At 51.5% G+C, this 19,742-nt stretch overlaps 3 protein-coding genes across 3 annotated transcripts; 2 read left to right on the forward strand and 1 right to left on the reverse strand.

Annotated features, from left to right (window-relative positions):
• Positions 1-6,210: 6,210 nt before the first annotated feature.
• Syvn1 (synoviolin 1) lies at positions 6,211-13,344 on the forward strand. Its single transcript, XM_005351772.3, has 16 exons — positions 6,211-6,689; positions 7,502-7,650; positions 7,869-7,961; positions 8,047-8,199; positions 8,290-8,338; positions 8,729-8,832; positions 9,427-9,553; positions 9,644-9,743; positions 9,834-9,899; positions 9,993-10,109; positions 10,186-10,349; positions 10,610-10,738; positions 10,818-10,973; positions 11,058-11,244; positions 11,979-12,130; positions 12,201-13,344. Exons 2-16 carry the CDS (start codon positions 7,519-7,521, stop codon positions 12,308-12,310), a joined length of 1,839 nt encoding a protein of 612 aa, XP_005351829.1. The 5' UTR covers positions 6,211-6,689; positions 7,502-7,518; the 3' UTR covers positions 12,311-13,344.
• On the reverse strand, positions 13,260-16,758 carry Mrpl49 (mitochondrial ribosomal protein L49). The gene is made up of 4 exons (XM_005351773.3): positions 16,633-16,758; positions 15,923-16,073; positions 14,347-14,471; positions 13,260-14,258 (listed from the first exon to the last, which is right to left on the reverse strand). Exons 1-4 carry the CDS (start codon positions 16,735-16,737, stop codon positions 14,112-14,114), a joined length of 528 nt encoding a protein of 175 aa, XP_005351830.1. The 5' UTR covers positions 16,738-16,758; the 3' UTR covers positions 13,260-14,111.
• A 120-nt stretch (positions 16,759-16,878) lies between these two features.
• On the forward strand, positions 16,879-18,498 carry Fau (FAU, ubiquitin like and ribosomal protein S30 fusion). The gene is made up of 5 exons (XM_005351774.3): positions 16,879-16,976; positions 17,213-17,295; positions 17,396-17,540; positions 18,109-18,164; positions 18,326-18,498. The coding sequence occupies exons 2-5, from the start codon at positions 17,221-17,223 to the stop codon at positions 18,449-18,451; spliced, it is 402 nt and encodes a 133-aa protein (XP_005351831.1). The 5' UTR covers positions 16,879-16,976; positions 17,213-17,220; the 3' UTR covers positions 18,452-18,498.
• Positions 18,499-19,742: the final 1,244 nt, after the last annotated feature.

Consider the following 19,742-nt stretch of genomic DNA (forward strand, 5'->3'; position numbering starts at 1 on the left):
CACCATATCTCATTACAGATGGTTGTGAGCCATCATGTGTTCACTGGGAATTGAACTCAGGACCTCTGGAAGATCAGTCAGTGCTTTGAAGCTCTGAGCCATCTCTCCAGTCCCCTTTAAATAGTTTTTATTTGTATTTTATGTACGATGGTGTTCTGCCATACATGCAGTATGTTTGTGTGAGGATGTCAGATCTCTTGGAACAGGAATTATAGACAGTAGTGAGCTCCCATGTGGGTGCTGGGACTTGAACCTGGGTCCTCTAGAAGAACAACCCTTCTTAACCAGTGAGCCATCTCTCCAGTCCTGCTAAGGTTTTTTTTTTGTTGTTGTTGTTTTGTTTTTGTTTTTTTGCTAGGGTAGGGGTATTCGAGACAGGGTTTCTCTATGAAACAGCCCTGCTATCCTTGAACTCACTGTGTAGACCAGGCTGGCCTCAAATTCACAGAGAACCACCTGCTTCTGCCTCCCAAGTGCTGGGATTAAAGGTGTGCATCACCACCATCTGTCATGAAGCTATTTCTTAGGTTGCTCATTCATTCATTTATTCATTCATTCATTCTCTCTCTGTTTTTTTGAGACAGGGTTTCTCTGTGGGACAGTCCTGACTGCCCTGGAACTCACTCTGTAGACCAGGTTGGCCTTGAACTCACAGAGATTCACCTGCTTCTGCTTCCCGAGTCCTGGGATTGAAGGCGTGCACTGCCATGGCCTGGTCTAGTTTTTCAGGATCTTGATGATTACAGACTGGCATTGACCTTTCTTTTTCTCTGAGGATGACTTTGAACTCTGACCCTCTTGGCCCCACTTCCTGAGTGCTGGCATTACTAACAGGTACTTTCACACTACAGCTGGTTTATGCTACACTGGGAACTGAACCCAGGCCTTCATGTATGCTGGTCAAGCACTCCATCAATTCAGCTATATCTACAACCCTTGTATTTTGAGGCTCTAAAATTTAAATTTCATTTATCTTTCTTGGGTATCAATGTTTTGCCCGTCTATATGTCTGTGCACCATGGACATGTCTGGCACCTTTGGAGGTCAGAAGTGGGCAGTTCTGGAACTGGAGTTATGGATGGTTGTGAGCCATTCTATGTGTGCAGGGAGCCACACCCAGGTCCTCTGGAGTCATGAATGGTTGTGAGCCATTCTATGTGTGCAGGGAGCCACACCCAGGTCCTCTGGAAGAGAAGCTAAGCACCCTTAGTGGAGGAGCCATCTCTGCAGTCCCCACTCCCAGCTTTATTGTCATTATTGCCTTTGTGGTGCCGGGAACGGATCCAGGCTCTTGCACATGCTAGGCCAGTGCCGTGCCACTGAGTCTCACCCCATTCCCTGTTAGCTGGGCAACCCTGGGCAAACTGCTAAATTTCCGTGCCTTAGTTTCCTTGCCTATGAAACAGGCCTGATAACAGCACCTGGCTCATGAGATTGGCATGAGGATTAAAACTGTGCCTGGCCCGCAGTCTGACCACAACAGGGCAGTCTGTGATCCTCCTGTGTACAGCAAGTGGAAGGTGATTTTTTGTTGTTCTGAGCTCTGTCCTGGGAGGCCACACACAGAGTGATTTTTCTGGTCATACAGGCCTGTGTTTCCACTGGGTCAAATGCCGAGCACATGGACAGATTCACTCCGTTGCTGGAAATGCCTGAAGCTGTACAGGAAGGGTTTTCCAGGCCAGTGGAAGAAGGCAGGCAAGTTACTGTACTTTGGGTAGGGAGGGGCTAAGAGAAGACAACCAGACTGAAGGGGAAGTGGGGTTTGGGAATGTGGACAAGCTAGAGTTAATACAAAGAGCATGCCTGAGGACAGGGGAAGTTGGGAACAGGCCACGTAGGACTCCTCCTGGCCAGTCACAGAGGCCTGTTAGGGCAGCATGTGTCCCAGCTTCTCCCAGCTTTGTCCTGGACAGCTGGAGGAGTTAAAACCCTGATTCTACATCTCAGCCAGCCTCAGTTAGGTGAGACTCACACCTTCCACTGCTGTGGGTGTGGTTCTGATGGAGCCAACGTGGCTCTCTGGCAGCTCTGTACTATGGGGCTCCAGATTCTTGTACTGCCGAGAATGTTTGAGTGTGTTGTTTTGCTCTGTAGCCCAGGCCAGCCTCAGACTCCGTTTCTTTCTGTCTCGGCCCCCTGAGTGTTGAGGTTACACCACACCCAGCTTAGTTCTTGTTTTCTCTAGGACAGCCGGCTGTGCTCCACCTGTGCCGCGCAACCCCCAAGCAACTCTAGCAGACCTGGCGAGACCTCTGCCCAGGAAACTCTGACAATCCTAGCGGACATTCTCCTCATCCTCCAGAAAGCTACTGACCTCTGCTTCCTGATTGTGTCAGACTCCAGGCAATTCATTACCCACCTTATTAAACAAGGTCTCTCTTGCTATTTCTGCCATGGTGAGTATTGTGATTAGCTAGCTGGCCCACAAGCTTAGAGACGATTTTCCCATCTCTGCCTCCCAGCTCACTGTAGGTGGGCTGGGATTTCAGGCGGATGCTGCTGCATTCCCCGCCCCCAGTTTAGCTAAACAGTATCCTGTTTCTGCAGGGCCTATGACTTCCCCTGCTATGGGGTTTTGGTCATATTTACATGACAGGCATAGACTGTCTCCTGTAGAGTGAACTTCAAATCCAATCAGAGTGTGACTGGATGGGCTACCCTGTACCAGTAAAGCCACTATTATACAACTGCACACATCCTGCATGGCTGATTGGTCTTGGAGTTCACAGGTTTACGCCCAAGCAATGTGCAGCACGTTCTGAGACCGAGAGCTGACCAGCGCAGAAGAAACTTCCAGCTCAGATGCAGCTCAATCTCTCCACGTCATGCAACCAAGGGACTCAGTATCTGTAGTAGTACAGTCTTACCTAGTTCTGGTGGGCAGTTTTTGTGGTGCTTAGATTTTTGTCAAGGGTCATTTGGGAAGAGAGAGCCTCAGTTGAGAAAATGACTCCAAAGTCAACCAGAAGCTCAGCCAGTGAGGGAGCCCACAGCCAAGTCTGAAGACCTGAGCCGGATCCTATGACTCGGGTGACAGGAGACAGCTGACGTCTACCAGTTGTCTGTCGTTCTGTCACACACACACGATAACATAACGTGGGAAAATGCCTCCATCTGAGCTGTGGAGCATTTTCTCTCTCTTTTGCCTTTTATTTTGAAACAGGGTCTCACCATATGACTGTCCTGGATACAAACCTGTATTCTGTCCTGTGTGTAGCTGAAGAAAGAAGGCCGAGTCGCCAGGCGGAGATGGCACATGCTTTTAATCCCAGCACTTGGAAGGCAGAGGCAGGCAGATCTCTGTGAGTTTGAGGCAACCCTGGTCTACAAGAGCTAGTTCCAGGACAGGCTCCATGGCTACAGGGACACCCTGCCTCAAAAAACCAAACAACAAAATCATAAAGTCTGCTGTTGGCTGGAGCATGGTATAAACGTCAGTTGTGCCTACCAGGTTGCTCGTGTTCCAGGGACCTAATAAAGCCTTGCTTAGTTCTATTTGCTTTCTCCATCATTGGGAAAGGACCATGGAGACATTTGACTCTTGTAGATTGGTATGTTTTACCTGAGATTTCAGTCACATTTTGCTTTTGTGGAGTTTGAAGCTGTTTTTCAGTGAATATTTTGGATTGTTGTTTTAGTGATTACCTGACATTCTTATTTTTTTAATTTTGTCTTGGTTTTGTTTTTTCCAGACAGGGTTTCTCTATGTAGCCCTGAGTGTCCTGGAACTAACTCTGTAGACCAGACTGGCCTTAAACTCACAGAGATCCCCCTGCCTCTGCTTCCACCACCCAGTATATATATATATATATTTTTTTTTGGTTTTTCGAGACAGGGTTTCTCTGTGGTTTTGGAGCCTGTCCTGGACACCCAGTACATTTTTACCTTTAAAAAAGATATACTTTCCCCCACAAAAAAATAGCCGGGCGGTGGTGGCGCACACCTTTAATCCCAGCACTTGGGATAAAAACAAAAACAAAAACAAAAAACAAAAAACATGGTTTCTCTGTGTAGCCCTGACTGTCCTGGAACTACTCACTCAAGGCTAGCCTTGAACTCAAGGGATTGCCTGCCTCTGCCTCCCAAATGCTAGGTAACGGTAGCATTTCTTACCTCCCAATGTTTAGGGACCTAACCTAACCTAACCTAACGTTAGGTTGCTCAGGCAGGTGTTGAACATTTGATTATCCTGCTTCTGCTTCTAAGGGGAGCTGGAATTACAGGCTGGATGGCTTTCCTGGCACTGTTCTAGAATTACACGTACGTGTATGTGTGTGTTTGCTCATACGCATGGGTAGAGCGCCCCCTAGCGGACAAACTATTAGCAGCTGGTTTAAAAGGCTGTAGAGGTCAGAGAACAATGTCGGGAGTCCATTCTTTTAATTGTATGGGTCCTGGGGATTAGGCTCCAGTCATTAGACTGAAATATTGAAATTTATGCCCTGGCAATGCTGAAACATGGGTGGCCCGTATATGGTGGTTCTGCTGAACTTGTCCATATTGGGTTCCATGGTCTAAGTTGATGAGGACAACTGACCAGGTCTCTTTTCCAAGTCTGCACAGCAAGTGCTTTAACCCTCCAGCCATCTCGATGGCCCTCACTTATTTCTGAGATAGGCTCTCACTCTATAGTTCCAGGCTGGCCTCAAACTTAGTGATCTTCCTGCCTTAGCCCCAACTTCTGGGATTATAAGAGTTGGCCACGATGCTCTGCTCACTGAATTATTTCAAAAGTTGAAGAGACCTGAGCTGGAGGCCAAACATGGGAGACCTCACCGTATTGGAGCCTAAAAAGTTGAATCCATAGGAGCATTGGAAAAGAGGCCAACATGGATACAGCATTTAAATAAAAAGATGGGCAGAGGAAGATATATATATATATATATATGGGGGTCGTCACAAAAACTTAGGAGATTTTCAAGAATAGGGGAGTTGCTGGGCGGTGGTGGTGCATGACTTTAATCCCAGCACTCAGGTGGCAGAAGCAGACGGATCTCTCTGTGAATTTGAGACCAGCCTGGTCTACACAGTTCCAGGACAGCCAGGGCTACACAGAGGAACCCTGTCTTGAAAAACAAAAACAAACAAAACAAAAAATTTAAAAGAATAGGGGAGGCTGAGTCTGTAGGATTGGAGGGAGCCAATAGAAGGCCATAGATAGGCGTATGGGGGTGAGCTAACTTAGGACTAGTTACAAATTGAATTGGTAAGCAAGAGGCTCTCAATCTGTTGCTGGAGACCCTTATGGGGCGTCACATATCATATATTTACATTACGATTCATAACAGCAAACTTATAGCTATGAAGTAGTATCGAAATCATTTTATGGTTGGGGTTACCACTACATGAGGAGCTGTATTAAAGGGCCATAGCATCAGGAAGGTTGAGGACACTGCGATAAGACCAGCGGGTGGTGGAGAAGATGGCAAAGACCAAGAGCACAGGGACATAGGGGCAGATAGACCCTAAAGACTCCTAGGATTGGCTTTGTTAAGCCTCTGAGTCTGCAGTGAGTCCGCCTTAAAAACGGGAGGTGTACAAACACACACACACACACACACACACACACACACACACACAGATGATAAACTTGGGTGACGAGCGACTTTATGGGTTGGCAAAGGAATAATTCAGGACACAAGGTAGACACTTTAGGTCTCCATTCTGTTCGCGACTTCAGTGATTGCCTGAGCTCTAAGTTGCAACTGAAACAGCGGACTGCTCAGAACCGAGGGTCGTGGCTACTATCCAGGAAGGAACACGCGTGCTGATTGAGCGCTTGGGGTGCTGAAGTCAACTTCTCCGCACAGAACTCTCCACCCAAGCCTCGGAAGAACTGGAGCTCTGATTCTTGTCAGTCCGGACACACCGGAGCGCGGCTCCCTTTGTGGGCGCGGTAAGCGTTCCCCCTGGCAGGATAGGGACCCTTTACCTACGGACTGCGCTTTCTCCGTCGTCGGCCGCTGGCTGCGGTGGGACCGAGCCCAGAGCAACCCAGTCTACGGACCCTAGCAACCACTCACCTGCTGTTCTCTTTCTATAGGCCAGAATTTTTTCATTCTTTTTCTCATTGGTCCGCGTTACTCTATCAAAACCTATCAGCGGTAGCCACGGGACCCAACTCCTACCCAAACTGCACTGGGGAGGTGACCTAGGAAGACACGTCTGTTTTCTGCATCCAGTTTTCCCAGGAAGCACTTTACTGCTCACCGTGTCGTACCTGTCCCTGGAGTGAGGCGCTGACACATTTTATTTCTTTTATGCCTGACGTAAAGCCTGGTTCTTGCTCGCTCTCCTCCCCCCTCCAAATGGCTCGGCCCGCAGAATACCCCTGCTTCCAGACACTTTGACAGCTGGAGTCTTGCCGGGCTTTAGGGTGATCCTACTACGGTGACTAACAAGAGTGTCGGGGGGTGGGGGGACAGCCCTTTCCCGCAGCGCTTTTGGTCTCGACCACGCGCCCCATCTCTTGCTCGTCCCGGCTGCGTGCGCGCGGGCCCGGAAGCACCGGCGAGGTCGCTACGTGCAAAGCGCACTTGGTACAGTCCACTCCGCCGCGCCCCGCGCCGCCGGAAGTGAGGTGTCTTACCCTCGAAGTTCCGGTTCGCAGGGGGTGGGGAGTGTTGTTAACCGGAGCGGCTGCCGCAGTCGCGGTGATTGAGCGGGCTCGCGGCGCTGGGCTCCTGGTGAGTGGGCCGAAGTCTGGTCCAGGCTGTGGTTGGGGTGGGGGGTCGGGGACCAGGACCTTGCCCTTTGGGGTCACTGAGATCAGCCCGTCCCCCAGCGTTCCGCCGCTAGTTTTCGGCCTGTCAGATGGCTGTAGACCTCAAGCGGCGGCGCGGCCACTGTTCCAGAGGCCGGGCTCCGCCTGAGTCGTTTGCAACTTCTAGCGCTCACAGGTGCGCGGCTTCGAGGCGACCGGGTAGTTCTCGGTCCCGCCGCTGCACCCTGCTGGTCGGCCGTTTCTCCGGTGCTCGGAGTGGACACTGCTCGGGGGGCTGGGAGGGGGGTGCCAGGGTTCCAGACTGACGTACCCCGCAGGGCGCGCGTCTACGCTGACCACCCTGACACAGCTGTCACGGACGGTTCCGCCTCCCAGGCTGTGCCTTCTGCCTCTTGCCTTCTCCCAGCCAGGCCCAGCGTTCCCGCCTCTAAAGCCTATCATCCCAGCTCCCACAGAGGGTCATCTGCAGGAGCCCCCCTCCTCCCAACATTGCTGCTTTGCCTCTTTGACTCCCTAGAGGAGGCGGCTTGGCAGGCAGCGTGGAAAGAGCCCTAGATTTGAAATGAGACTGACCCAAGTTCCAGGCCTTGCATCAGTGCGAGCCTTTAACCCTTGAGTCCCTGTTTCTTGCTTGTGAAATCGGGAGTATATGCTGTTCTGAATCTAATGGCTGTCAGGCCGAAATGAGAGTTTACCCCTACCTCTGACACTCGGCCAGGGACTGTGCTAGGTTTGCACAGCATGGACATGACAAATATAATTTTCCTTGTGCAGGTCTCTGGGCCAGGGCAATGTTCCGCACCGCAGTGATGATGGCGGCCAGCCTGGCGCTGACTGGGGCAGTGGTGGCTCATGCCTACTACCTCAAACACCAGTTCTACCCCACTGTGGTGTATTTGACCAAGTCCAGCCCCAGCATGGCAGTGAGTTCTGGGCTCAGTGAGGGAGGATTGCCCAGGGTGGGAAGGCAATGTCTGTGTGGGTCAGAGACAGGGCTATATGTCATAGTAGGGGAGACATAGCCATTGGCTGCCTAACTTGGAATAATCTATGACAAGACTTGAGAGCATGTCAGAATGATGAGCCCCAGGCCGAAGAAAGCAGAAAACAACCTCGAACTATGGCTTTCCCCCACTCCTAGGTCCTGTACATCCAGGCCTTTGTCCTTGTCTTCCTCTTGGGCAAAGTGATGGGCAAGGTGTTCTTTGGGCAGCTGAGGGCAGCCGAGATGGAGGTAATATGTTGGTGGCCCCAAAGGACAGGGTCCAGAGCCAGGCAAAGAATGACTGGGTTCCATATCGTCCCATCTCAACCCACAGCACCTTCTGGAGCGGTCCTGGTACGCTGTCACCGAAACATGCCTGGCCTTCACTGTTTTTCGGGATGACTTCAGTCCTCGTTTCGTGGCGCTCTTTACTCTCCTCCTCTTCCTCAAGTGTTTCCATTGGTTGGCTGAGGACCGTGTGGACTTTGTGAGTTGGGAGTGGCTGATGGCCATGCTGGTGGACTGGGGCATAGGGTGACCCCAAGCATCTTGACGGTGTCCCTCTGCTCTGCTGCAGATGGAGCGCAGCCCCAACATCTCCTGGCTTTTCCACTGCCGCATTGTCTGTAAGTGAGACTCATGAAGAGGAAGGGGCTGCTGGAGGGGCATGGTCCCACTGAGAAGGCCAAACCTGTGAGCCAGCACCCCAGAACCCTGGCGCCCTTTGGGACAGCTGGACAGGAAAGATAATTTAAGAAGTTAATTTGCATAGTCTCTACCCTGTTCCACTCCAGGGCTTCTAAACTGCCTGGGCCCTCATCTCTCTGCCTTCTCCCCTGGGCCTGGGTTGCCCCAACACCCTGCCTGGGCAAAAGTAGCTCCCAGAGGGCTGATTGCACTTGGGTGTACACATCTCAGTAGACGGCTGGGCCTGTGGCCATGGTGGACGTGAGGGTGGGGCTCTCCTAGAGCAGGAAGTGCTAACCTCACTTCCCTCCATCTGGGGGTCTCCACAGCTCTTATGTTCCTCCTGGGTATCCTGGACTTCCTCTTCGTCAGCCACGCTTATCATAGCATTCTCACCCGGGGGGCTTCTGTGCAGCTGGTGTTTGGCTTTGAGGTAAAACTTGTTTGAGAGGTTGCGGGGGGGGGGGGCAAAGTTGTGGTGGGACCGCATGTGCTGTGATCAGCCCTTCAAGGGCTTCCTGAGCACCTGTGGTGTTTCCACCCCCATACTGGCCACCAGGGAGCAGCCATCTTTTTCCTCCTGCCCTCATACACTCTTAAATGATTGCAGAAGGGCACAAAAAAAGGCTGTTATAGAGGATTCCTGATGTGGGCACCTTAGCAAGCCTTCCCGGAGGCTGGTGCCACAGCTGGCTATGGGTAGATAGGAGAAAATTGCTGGGTAAATCCCCCAGGAGATGCGTCTCAGCTCACATTTGCTGGTGACTTACCTCGTGCCAGGCCTTGAACTGTATGCATGAGTTCTGTTTCCTAATCAACAGAACTGTGTTGTAGGTGACAGTTGATGCTTTGTTTTACAAATGAGCAAACAGAGGTTGAGCCAGTTGCTTTAGTCATAGGCTGGGAGGACCCTACCTGTGTCCAAAGCCTGTGTTGGCACCACTGGTACCTGCTGTACTGAAGCCTGGCTAGAGCAAAGGGATGCTGGAGCTTACATGCTTACATGCGCCTCGTGTCCTCCCTCCAGTATGCCATTCTGATGACCATGGTGCTCACCATCTTCATCAAGTATGTGTTGCACTCTGTCGACCTCCAGAGCGAGAACCCCTGGGACAATAAGGCTGTATACATGCTCTACACGGAGCTGTTCACAGGTGACAGGGGCTGGGGCCTCTCCTGATCCATGCCAGCATCCTGCATGCCTGCAGCTCTGTGGCCAGCCGTGCTCTCCCTTTCCTCCCCAGGCTTCATCAAAGTCCTGCTGTACATGGCCTTCATGACCATCATGATCAAGGTGCACACCTTCCCACTCTTCGCCATTCGGCCCATGTACCTGGCTATGAGGTGGGTCCAGCCTGTCCCGTCCCTGTCCCTTCCCTGTCCCAGACTGCTCCCCCCACCTGCCTGCCTGCACTCACGGACTTGTCTCTTCAGGCAGTTCAAGAAAGCTGTGACAGACGCCATCATGTCTCGCCGAGCCATCCGCAACATGAACACACTGTAAGTGGGCTCATCCTGACGACTCTCCCAAACTCACCCTGATCACTTTGCTCCAGGTTCTGGTCCTGACATGTGCTCTGACATGTTATCCAGGTACCCAGATGCCACCCCCGAGGAGCTGCAGGCAATGGACAACGTCTGCATCATCTGCCGAGAGGAAATGGTGACAGGCGCTAAGAGACTGCCCTGCAACCACATCTTCCATACAAGGTGGGACAGGGTCTGGGGGACTGCATATGCACAGGCTCATGGGGACCTGCTCGTCACTGCCTGATCTTGCTCCCAGCTGCCTGCGCTCCTGGTTCCAGCGGCAGCAGACCTGCCCGACCTGCCGTATGGATGTCCTGCGGGCATCTTTGCCAGCCCAGTCCCCGCCACCCCCTGAGCCTGCTGACCAAGGAGCACCCCCTGCTCCTCATCCTCCACCACTACTGCCACAGCCTCCCAACTGTAAGTAGTTCATTTGCCCTCAGATGACCTTCCCTGCCTTCAGGTACTTGCCTTGGGCTGGGTATTGGCAAAGCTGGGGAATCCCAAATGTCTGCCCTCCAGAAGCTCATTCTGGGCAGGAAGGGGTGAGAAGATGAGAAATAGATAAATGGCCAGTGGTAAGCTGGGGGCCTGTAGGCGTGGAGGCCGGCTCCTAGCCTACATCATGCTTGGGAGTAGGAACTCCCGCTCACTCCTTCTCACTGCCGTTTTCTCCGCAGTCCCCCAGGGCCTCCTGCCTCCTTTCCCTCCAGGCATGTTCCCACTGTGGCCCCCAATGGGTCCCTTTCCACCAGTCCCACCTCCCCCAAGCTCAGGAGAGGCTGCAGCTCCTCCGTCCACCAGTGCAGGTGAGCCTTTTGCATGCTAAGGCAGCTGGGAGTGGCAGAGCCACATCTGGAGACTGAGTTTTGTTCTGTGCTTTGTCAGCTGTTTCTCGGCCCAGTGGAACAGCCACCACCACAGCTGCTGGTACCAGTACCTCTGCCCCAGCATCTGGTTCTGCCCCTGGCCCAGAGGCTGCCCCTGCCCCTGGCTTCCCCTTCCCTCCTCCTTGGATGGGTATGCCCCTGCCCCCACCTTTTGGTAAGTTGGCTACTCTCTGGGATGTTCAGGGTAATGAGGTCAGGCCCAGGTAGCTCAGACTAACTAATCTCTGTCTCCTGCCAGCCTTCCCCCCAATGCCTGTGCCCCCTGCGGGCTTTGCCGGCCTGACCCCAGAGGAGCTGCGGGCACTGGAGGGCCATGAACGGCAGCACCTGGAGGCCCGGCTGCAGAGTCTGCGCAACATACACACGCTACTGGATGCTGCCATGCTGCAAATCAACCAGTACCTCACTGTGCTGGCCTCCTTGGGGTATGCATGCCAGATTCTAGTAGAGCTCAAAAAAGGTCCTAGTAGTTTGTGACATTTGTCTTCCCTGTACCGTGTGATACATTCTGCTGCCTCGGGCCACCTATCTACAGGCGCGTCTGGGAGCTCTTGGTCATGCCTAGCGCTTTCCTTCAAAGACTTGCATGCACAGCTGTATAGAGTCGGTATTTATTAGTGAGCTGACTTTGGAATTTAGTCCTGTTTTTCTAAACTCCGGTTATTCCTGACATTAGCTGCTATAGCTCATCACCTCAGGAAGCAGATAGTGGAAAGTCACTTCAGGCCAGCCTCTTCCATGTTCAAGTGCTAATCTCACTGCTTGCTTTATGTTGGAATAGGGGTGAAAGCGAAACCGAATTCCCAGTCATAGGTGACATGTGCAAAGGGCTGGTAGGTAGCTGTAGTCCAAGGCTTGAGCACTCCGACTTACCCACCAAACACCCTCTAAGGGCCCAGCTCCCTAGGTGGAGACTGAGGAGAACATGACACAGGTCAGCTGTCTCTGCAGGCAAGTGATTTACAATCCATGGGGCTAAGTCACCTGAGACTCGAACCCACATGTGTTCATTTAGGTCCGCTTTTCACAAGAATTCAAAGACAGCTTGCCTTAGAGCTTGTCCTGCAAGGCTCATGGTGGTGGTGGTGTTTGGTGGTGGGAAGATGTGTTTAACCCAGGATGCCAAGGTCAAGGCCTCTTTCGTCCCTTCTCTTGCCAGGCCCCCCAGGCCAGCTACTTCAGTCAACCCCACTGAAGAGGCTGCCTCTGCAGTGGTACCTGCTGCCCCCTCCACCAGCGTCCCCAGCTCTGAGGCCCCATCCCCATCCCCTGGAGCCTCCTCACCAGCCCCTGAAGTTGAGAAGACTCCGGGTAGGTGTGGTTAACCTTGAGGGGTGAGGATGAAGGACTCTCTGGGTTCCACTTGTGACTATCTGTCCAGCTCCTGAGTTGGTGGGCGCTGCAGAGGAGCTTCCTGAGGACGGAGAGCCTGACGCTGCAGAACTCCGCCGGCGTCGCCTGCAAAAGCTGGAGTCCCCTGTTGCCCACTGACACTGCCCAGACTTGGCCCTGCTCTCGAGTGGCCCTCTCTGGAACACATCCTGCCACCAAGTGCCAGCTCCCTCTGTCTGTACCGGGGAGTAACCCCCAGCTGAGAAAGAAGTGGCAGGATCTCTGAGGCCAAGTAAAAGTGGCTGGGTTCATAGTTGATCCGTCCCGATGGCCCTGGCAGCCAGGTGGAGATGTTGGTCAGCTCTAACCTTCCTCTACCACTTGTGCTGTGTTCTGCTGGGGCCTTGGAAGTAGAGGCTCAACCTCTGGGAAGCTCCTCTCTGCTTTCGGGAAGGTGAAGCCCCTCCAAGCTCTGCTTGTGAGTATGGGACCACGCTGCCGTGCCGAACAGTATTACTTGTTCCCAAGTGTGTACACCCGAGGGGCTGAAGACAGACCAGGACCTGCCCCGCCCTCCTGCCTAGATGGACACCGGTCTCCTTCCTCTACCCCAATCTCAGAAGCCCCTTTGTGGTGGTGGCTGTACCCCCTAAGCCCTGTGGCATTTCCATGTCTTACTGGCAACCACACAACTCAGGGAAAGGAGTGCCTGGGGGTGGGGGACAGGCGGGCAGCACTGAGGGACCCTGTCCTGTCCCTCCCCAGGCTCTTTCCCCCCCCCATCTCACCCAGCAGCCACTGCCTGGTGGGCCTGGCTGAGGGTGTGTGCTGCTCCTTAACCACTGCTCCCCACAATCCAAGGCAGGCCACCTCCAACCCGTGGGACTCGAGTTCAGGATTGGAACTATTTCTGTACCTAGTGGATCTGGGCTTTTGTCTTTTTGATTTGAATGCTTGACCCCAGGAAGGAAGAGCAGGTGTGAGGCTTGGTACCTGAACTTTCCTGTTTAGAACAAGCTCTGGGCCATGCAGGGACCATGGAGCCAAGGCCTAGCTGCTTCTGTCTTTCTTCCTTTTGGTTATGTGTTACAGGAGTTTCTGGAGACAGTTTCAGATGATTATTTAATTTGTAAATATTGTACAAATTTTAATAGCTTAAATTGTATATACAGCCAAATAAAAACTTGCATTAATGACTGGTGGGGCTTGTAACTTAGGGCAAGGCTCCCTTTCCGTGCCCAGCCTGTAGACTCATGACTGATCTGTGGTCTCCTGGAATGAGGATGCCAAGGTCACTGAGCAACTAGACATCCCTCTTCCACATGGAGAACCTTAGGTCTGAAGTCAAGCAGGGCAGCCAGGATCTGAATGCTGCTTAACCAATTAAATGGTGAAGTTGGACAAATGGCTGATATTAGATGAGACAGCAGGATGAAAAGACATCATTTTCTTGTCTTCAAACTTCTATAAAGCTGATTCCAGGACAGCAGGGTGATGTCCCCCAACCCTATTATACACACTCGGAACCTAAGATATTCTTTTGTCTGTCTTGTCCATTGCAGTCCATGTCATTGCCCTGTGTTGTCTGTGTATGTTTTCCACATTTGCTACCAAGACTAGTCTGGCTTACAGCAAAAGCTCCAGAAAATGAAGGATGCATGTCCCCAGAACAGGGCTGGGTGGCTGTTTCCAGAGTGGCTCACCTAAGAAGTGCATCACAGTGTTTAAAGAGACAGCAGTTGATGTCTCTCGCTAGCTTGACTGTGTCTTGTGGACTCCCACATTGAATAGCTCTCCCCAAATGGACACGTAAACACCAAGGTCTTTTTCCTCTTTATGAAGCAAGGACTGATCTCAAAGCTCTTTAGGTACTTTTGAATCCCATTCCAGAGACTCCAAATCCACTTCCTCCATGAATGCCAGTCTGTGGATGAACTGCCATGGGGCTGATCAGCATATCTCAGAAGCCTTTCTCAAGAAGCCAGGCTTTAAGCTGCTCATCAAAGTAGCCCTTGATTCGAAGAGTCCCTGTCACCTCATTAACCTGGGTGATGGGTGTTCTTCCCAGCTGTGGGCTCAGAAACTCTTCCACGTCCTTCTGTAGAGCCTGGGGAAAGAACTCCAGTCAACAGTTTCTAATTCCAGGGCTCCTTCCCTCCAGCCTGGAAGGATCAGGACAGACCCAAGTCACTTACCCAAATGTTCCCCTCCACCTTCCGGATCACGGTCATCTGTCGGTTGCCATGTGTAATGTCCTTGTAGACAGGGATGTTATGCATCCGGGATCGTCGAACAAAGTAGGGCAAGTTGGGAGGGGGATCTGTAAAGGAGTATGGTATAGGAAGCCAGCTTATCCTAGGCTTAAGCCAAGGCCCTTCCCCTCACAAAAACTACAAAGGGTTATGGCGGCGGTGGGGGGGGGGTCTGTTTTGAGACAGACAAGGTCTGCTGTACCTGGCTACGAAGGGTTGTTAAATCCTATTGGAGAAAACTACTTCTGACTTTAGGGCATCTCCTCTGTCCTTCCTTCAGTTTATAGCCAGGATGGAATATTCCCCTCAGTGCTTTAAAATCCCACCCAGGTCTGCTGCCATTTAAATATCAAAAAGAAGTGAAGCGCTGGGCATGACTGTTCATGCCTAGAATATACAGGTAGTTCAAGGCTAGTTTGGGCCACATTAGACACTGTCTCAAAAAGAAAAATCAGAAGCCAGGTAAAGTGGTGCACGCCTTTAATTCCAGCATTCGGGAGGCAGAAGTAGGTAAATCTCTGTAGTTCAGGCCAGCCTGGTCAACAAATGGAGTTATAGGATGGGCCAAGGCTGTTACACAGGGAAACCCTATCTCAGGGGGTAAAAAAATCAGATATGGTAGCACATTTCTTTAATCCCAGCAGAGGGAAGGTGGTGGATCTCTGAGTTTGGGGCCCACACCTTTAATCCCAGCACTCAGGAGGCAGAGACAGATCAATCTCTGTGAGATCGAGACCCGCCTGGTCTACAGAGCGAGTTCCAGGTCAGCCAAGGCTACACAGAGAAATCCTGTCTCGAAAAAAGAAAAACAACAAAAAAAGTATTTATTCCCTGATCCTAGGGGAAACTCCCTCTAGAAGACTCTCTTCCATTAACCCAATGAGGTTAATAATTATGTAACAGAGAGATGGGCATTAAAGGGGTTCTTTTGGTTTGGTTTGCTAGGGTTTTTGTTGTTGTGTTGGTTTTTTGAGACAGGGTCTCTCGAGATCGGCATGTCTCTGACTCGCGAGTGCTGGGATTAAAGACTAAAGACGTGTGCCACCTCCAGCCGGCCTACACCTTGAAGTGGCAGTGGGATTTTATAAGCATAATCACACACTGGAGTTTGTAGAAAAGGTTTTATATGCTGAGCAGATTACACTCATTTTGTTGAATTTGAGGTTAGAGGAAGCTAAATGACTATTAAAGTCAAACCAACAACGAAGGGCAAAGTCGAATTCAAACAGACTACCTTTTGCTAAACTGCATTCTCTATTGTACATGGTCAGTTGGTCTGGAAGAAGAGAAATCCAAACACACGGGTCTTCTTTCTCTATGCTTTCTCATTACAAGAGAAGACTTCACCCCAGTAAAATAGAGTTCTTCTACTCTTGGGCCCTTCCCTGGGGATGAGACAATACTAATCCACCTACATCTGAACAGCACTCCTAAATCCACTGCGAAGTCCAAAGACTCAGCTGGGGCAAAGGACCTTTCTGGTCTACAGCCTTCAAACTCCCCCCATCACTCAGCTTACCTCTGGGAGGCTGCCAGCCACTGGGAGTGGGATAATGTTTATGCTTTGGTGGCTCTGGGATTTTGGTGGGGGGGAACAGACGCTCCACAAACTGGTATTCATCCACAGACTCCACAAAGCTGGGGTTATCAGGATGCCCCTGGGTTTGGCTCTAAAGCAAAACAAACCATCTATCCATTAGTTCACACAACACGGAAGGTCTTTAGTAGGTAAAGAAACAGGCGAAAGGAACAGCGTATGTAAAAGACCTGTGCCGGGAAAGCACCCGACATTTTTCCAGAGTGCAAGGTATCGGGAGGGACTGGAGAAACAGCTCAAACGTCTGATCCCAAGATTTCTCGACGACTCAAATAGCAAACAGCATATTTAGAAAAGCTAATTAATCATAAGACCAATCAATATAGTATTCTTCAGCAATTTCTTCTGTTGGTGTTGGAACTCTCTAACTCCGAATAAGGTGCTTGAGCCGATCGGGCACCGAGCCGGGACGGGCAGCTGCTCTCGGTCCTAACCAACTCGAGGTATGCAGCAGCCCTATTCCAAAACCCGGACTACCCAGGCTCTGCCACCGGCCCTCTCTTCACTGCACATACCCTCGAGACAACCCGAGTATACAGGAAAACCTAGGCTTCGTAGGGCATGCGGAGATCAGAGTTGTCATGAGCAACAGGCTCACACACAGCCTTTTGCCCTCCGCTCCGAACTCTCACCAGTTGCCGAAGCGCGTAGCTCCACCGGAGGCAGCACCCCCAGTCTCGCAGAGCGGGTCGGAACACAGTCGCTGCCATCTTTGAAGGACCCACTGCGCGTGCCATCTGCGCGCGCAACCGGCTCGGCCCCGCCTCCTCCCGCGCGCTCCGCCCACAGAGCAAGACTCCTGCGTAATGCGTAAGGGGGCCGGCTAGGACGGCGGTGGGCGGTACCAGTACTAGCAACAGCGCGGTCGCGCACCAGTGACGTGCCACGCAGCAGGCGGTGAGGACGTGCGCGCTCCTGCTCCTTCCTCTTTCTTGACTCCATCTTCGCGGCAGCAGCCTCGGCGTCCGCGGGTTAGGTGAGACTCGGGGGGCAGCTGTCCCTGTTGCGCTCGGGAGCGGGCCGTCTGCGGCCTCAGAGGTGCGGGGAAGTCAGAGGACAAGGGCTGTTCCGCGGCCTTGTCTCCGATCGCGTTCAGGTCCCTGGCGAGCCTGGACTAACGCATGTGAGACGGCGCGCTTGCCCGCGCCGCTTCCCGTCCGCCTGCCTTCCGGGACGCTAATTCCCTTCTCTCAGAAACCTGTCTTTTTTCAGTCGCCAACATGCAGCTCTTCGTACGCGCCCAGGAACTACACACCCTCGAGGTGACCGGCCAAGAGACGGTCGCCCAGATCAAAGTAAGTATGTAAAGCCCTTTGACTCGACCTAACTGCTCCTTTATCCGCAGGTCCTCAGCTAAAACTTGTCTACTTTGAAACGTTCGGTTTTTGTCTGTAGGCTCATGTGACCTCACTGGAAGGCATTGCCCCGGAGGATCAAGTCCTGCTTCTGGCTGGCTCGCCGCTGGAGGATGAGGCCACCCTAGGCCAGTGTGGCGTGGAAGCTCTGACCACTTTGGAAGTAGCTGGCCGCATGCTGGGAGGTAACTGCTTTTTCCCTGTGAACTGATGGGATGCATGTAACTAAAGCATGGGACGGCTCATTTCTGTGGCAGTACACTTCTGTCTTCTATGGTTTGGTTCTAAAAGGTATTTCAGTCTCTAATCAGACTGGTTCTCAGTGTCCCCACTAAAATCAGAATCCAGTTGTGTGGTAGACGTGTACGCCTTTAATCTTAGCACTTGGGAGGCATAGACAGGCAGGACAGCCAAGGCTGTACAGAGAAACCGTGTCAGAAGGAAAGACAGTAATAATCAAACTCGGGATAACGAGGCTCTAAGAGTGCTCTAGTTTTTGTATGTAGATGTTAGCTAAGGATACAGAGTCCTTGCTTTAGTATCAAACCCTCAGCACTAAGTAAACTGGCCACAGTGACATTGAGATGGGAACCAACCTGGGTTAGCTGTTCTGTGACCCCCATCTCCAGCCTCTGCAGCTTGGTTTCATTCCTTGTTGGGGCCCCAGATTTGTCATTAGAAGCCTAAGAGTAAGTAAGCAAGTTGTTCTGGGCAGGGCGTTGCTTCTTACCTGCTGCCTTTCTCCTTACACAGGTAAAGTTCATGGTTCCCTGGCCCGTGCTGGAAAAGTGAGAGGTCAAACTCCCAAGGTGCGTGCCAGAGTTGGTGTTTGGACTTTGTTTTTCCTGTTGCAGCAAAGTCAAGGCCTTTGATTTGTCTGTTTGCATTCTTTGATGGAGAGGAGCTGGTGGGAAGGGTGCCAGGCATGGGAGAGGTCAACCAGAGTCTTACAAGTCCTTCCCTTTCCCAGGTGGCCAAGCAGGAGAAGAAGAAGAAGAAGACAGGCCGGGCCAAGCGACGGATGCAGTACAACCGTCGTTTTGTCAACGTTGTGCCCACCTTTGGCAAGAAGAAGGGCCCCAATGCTAATTCCTAAGTCCTATTATGATCCTTGCAGTCTAATAAAGTCCCTTTGTCCAAACATGTTACTGCTTTCTTCATTTGCAAGGCCTTAGGAAGAAATAGACCTCTTCGGCTAGGGAAGTGCATCTTGATCCTGTTAAACTGTTGTTTTGTGGAGGGAAGGGCTTCAGGAGAAGATGAATTGGTTTTAACTGAATTTAGGACCAGCAGTAGTATCAATAAAATCCAAAGCACAAGGAGCCTGGGATCCCTCAGCTTTGCAAATTGGTATTTCCTGATTAGATTGACATCCTGATCTTACCTGTCCTCACCTAGTCACAGCTGGGCCTTGGCCGCTGATTAGTGGTTCCACCCAAGCAATGGGCTTCCGGTTCACCCAGACCCCACTTTGGAGTAAGGTTGCCTTGCGGGATTCCCCATTCCATTTAAATTTTGTTTTTGGTGGTTTGTTTTTGGTGGTGGTTTTTAAGATGGTTTCTCTGTAGCTTTGGGGCCTGTTCTGCAACTTGCTCTGTAGACCAGGCTGACCTTGAACTCACAGATCTGCCTGTCTTTGCCTCCAAGTGCTAAAATGGTCTAGTTCCAGGACAGCCAAGACTACACAAACTTTGTCTAGGGAAGGAAAGAAAAAAAAAAGCCGGGTGGTGGTCGCACACGCCTTTAATCCCAGTATATGGGAGAAAGAGGCAGGCCTCTAAATTCAAGGCCACCCTGGTCTGCAGCCAAGGCTGTTAACACAGAGACACCCTGTCCCGGAAAGCAAAAAAAAAAGGGGGGGGGATTAAATTTCAGCACATCTTTATAGAGACGGGTTGCCCATTGTTTTGTTGTTAAGACAGGGTCTCATGTAGTCCCAGACTGGCCTCAATTTGTATGTTGATGTGGTGTGTATCTTATCTCCAAATTCGTTACCAAGTGGCTTATGATTTAATTCTTGGGGAGTTTTATTATTAATTTGGTTTTTTTTTTTTCTCACTATGTAGCTCTGACTATCCCAGAACTCACTATGTAGTCCTCAAACGCACAGAAATCAGCCTGCCTCTAGTGACCTGATGCTGGGATAAAGAGCATGTGTCCCTATTCACTGCTAAAACCCTGGGATGCTTTTTGGTTTTGTTTTGTTTTGTTTCGATACAGGGTTTTTCTGTGTAGCAGCCCTCAGTGTCCTGGAACTAGTTCTTGTAGACCAGGCTGGCCTCGAACTCACAAAGATCCGCCTGCCTCTGCCTCCACAGTACTGGGATTAAAGACGTGCACCACCACCGCCGGGCGACCCTGAGTTTTTGTTGTTGGTTGGTTGGTTT

This window comes from Microtus ochrogaster, chromosome 8 (assembly GCF_000317375.1).
Source record: "Microtus ochrogaster isolate Prairie Vole_2 chromosome 8, MicOch1.0, whole genome shotgun sequence".
Classification (NCBI taxonomy): Eukaryota; Metazoa; Chordata; class Mammalia; order Rodentia; family Cricetidae; genus Microtus; species Microtus ochrogaster.

Coding starts and splice junctions, on each gene's coding strand:
- Syvn1 (XM_005351772.3), top strand. CDS start 7,519: ATGTTCCGCACCGCAGTGATGATGGCGGCCAGCCTGGCGCTGACTGGG. Junction 7,651..7,868: donor AGTCCAGCCCCAGCATGGCA/GTGAGTTCTGGG, acceptor CCCCACTCCTAG/GTCCTGTACATCCAGGCCTT. Junction 10,350..10,609: donor ACTGCCACAGCCTCCCAACT/GTAAGTAGTTCA, acceptor TTTTCTCCGCAG/TCCCCCAGGGCCTCCTGCCT.
- Fau (XM_005351774.3), top strand. CDS start 17,221: ATGCAGCTCTTCGTACGCGCCCAGGAACTACACACCCTCGAGGTGACC. Junction 17,541..18,108: donor AGCTGGCCGCATGCTGGGAG/GTAACTGCTTTT, acceptor CTCCTTACACAG/GTAAAGTTCATGGTTCCCTG. Junction 18,165..18,325: donor TGAGAGGTCAAACTCCCAAG/GTGCGTGCCAGA, acceptor TCCCTTTCCCAG/GTGGCCAAGCAGGAGAAGAA.
- Mrpl49 (XM_005351773.3), bottom strand. CDS start 16,737: ATGGCACGCGCAGTGGGTCCTTCAAAGATGGCAGCGACTGTGTTCCGA. Junction 16,074..16,632: donor GCTACGCGCTTCGGCAACTG/GTGAGAGTTCGG, acceptor GTTTTGCTTTAG/AGCCAAACCCAGGGGCATCC. Junction 14,472..15,922: donor TGGCTGGCAGCCTCCCAGAG/GTAAGCTGAGTG, acceptor ACTCCTTTACAG/ATCCCCCTCCCAACTTGCCC.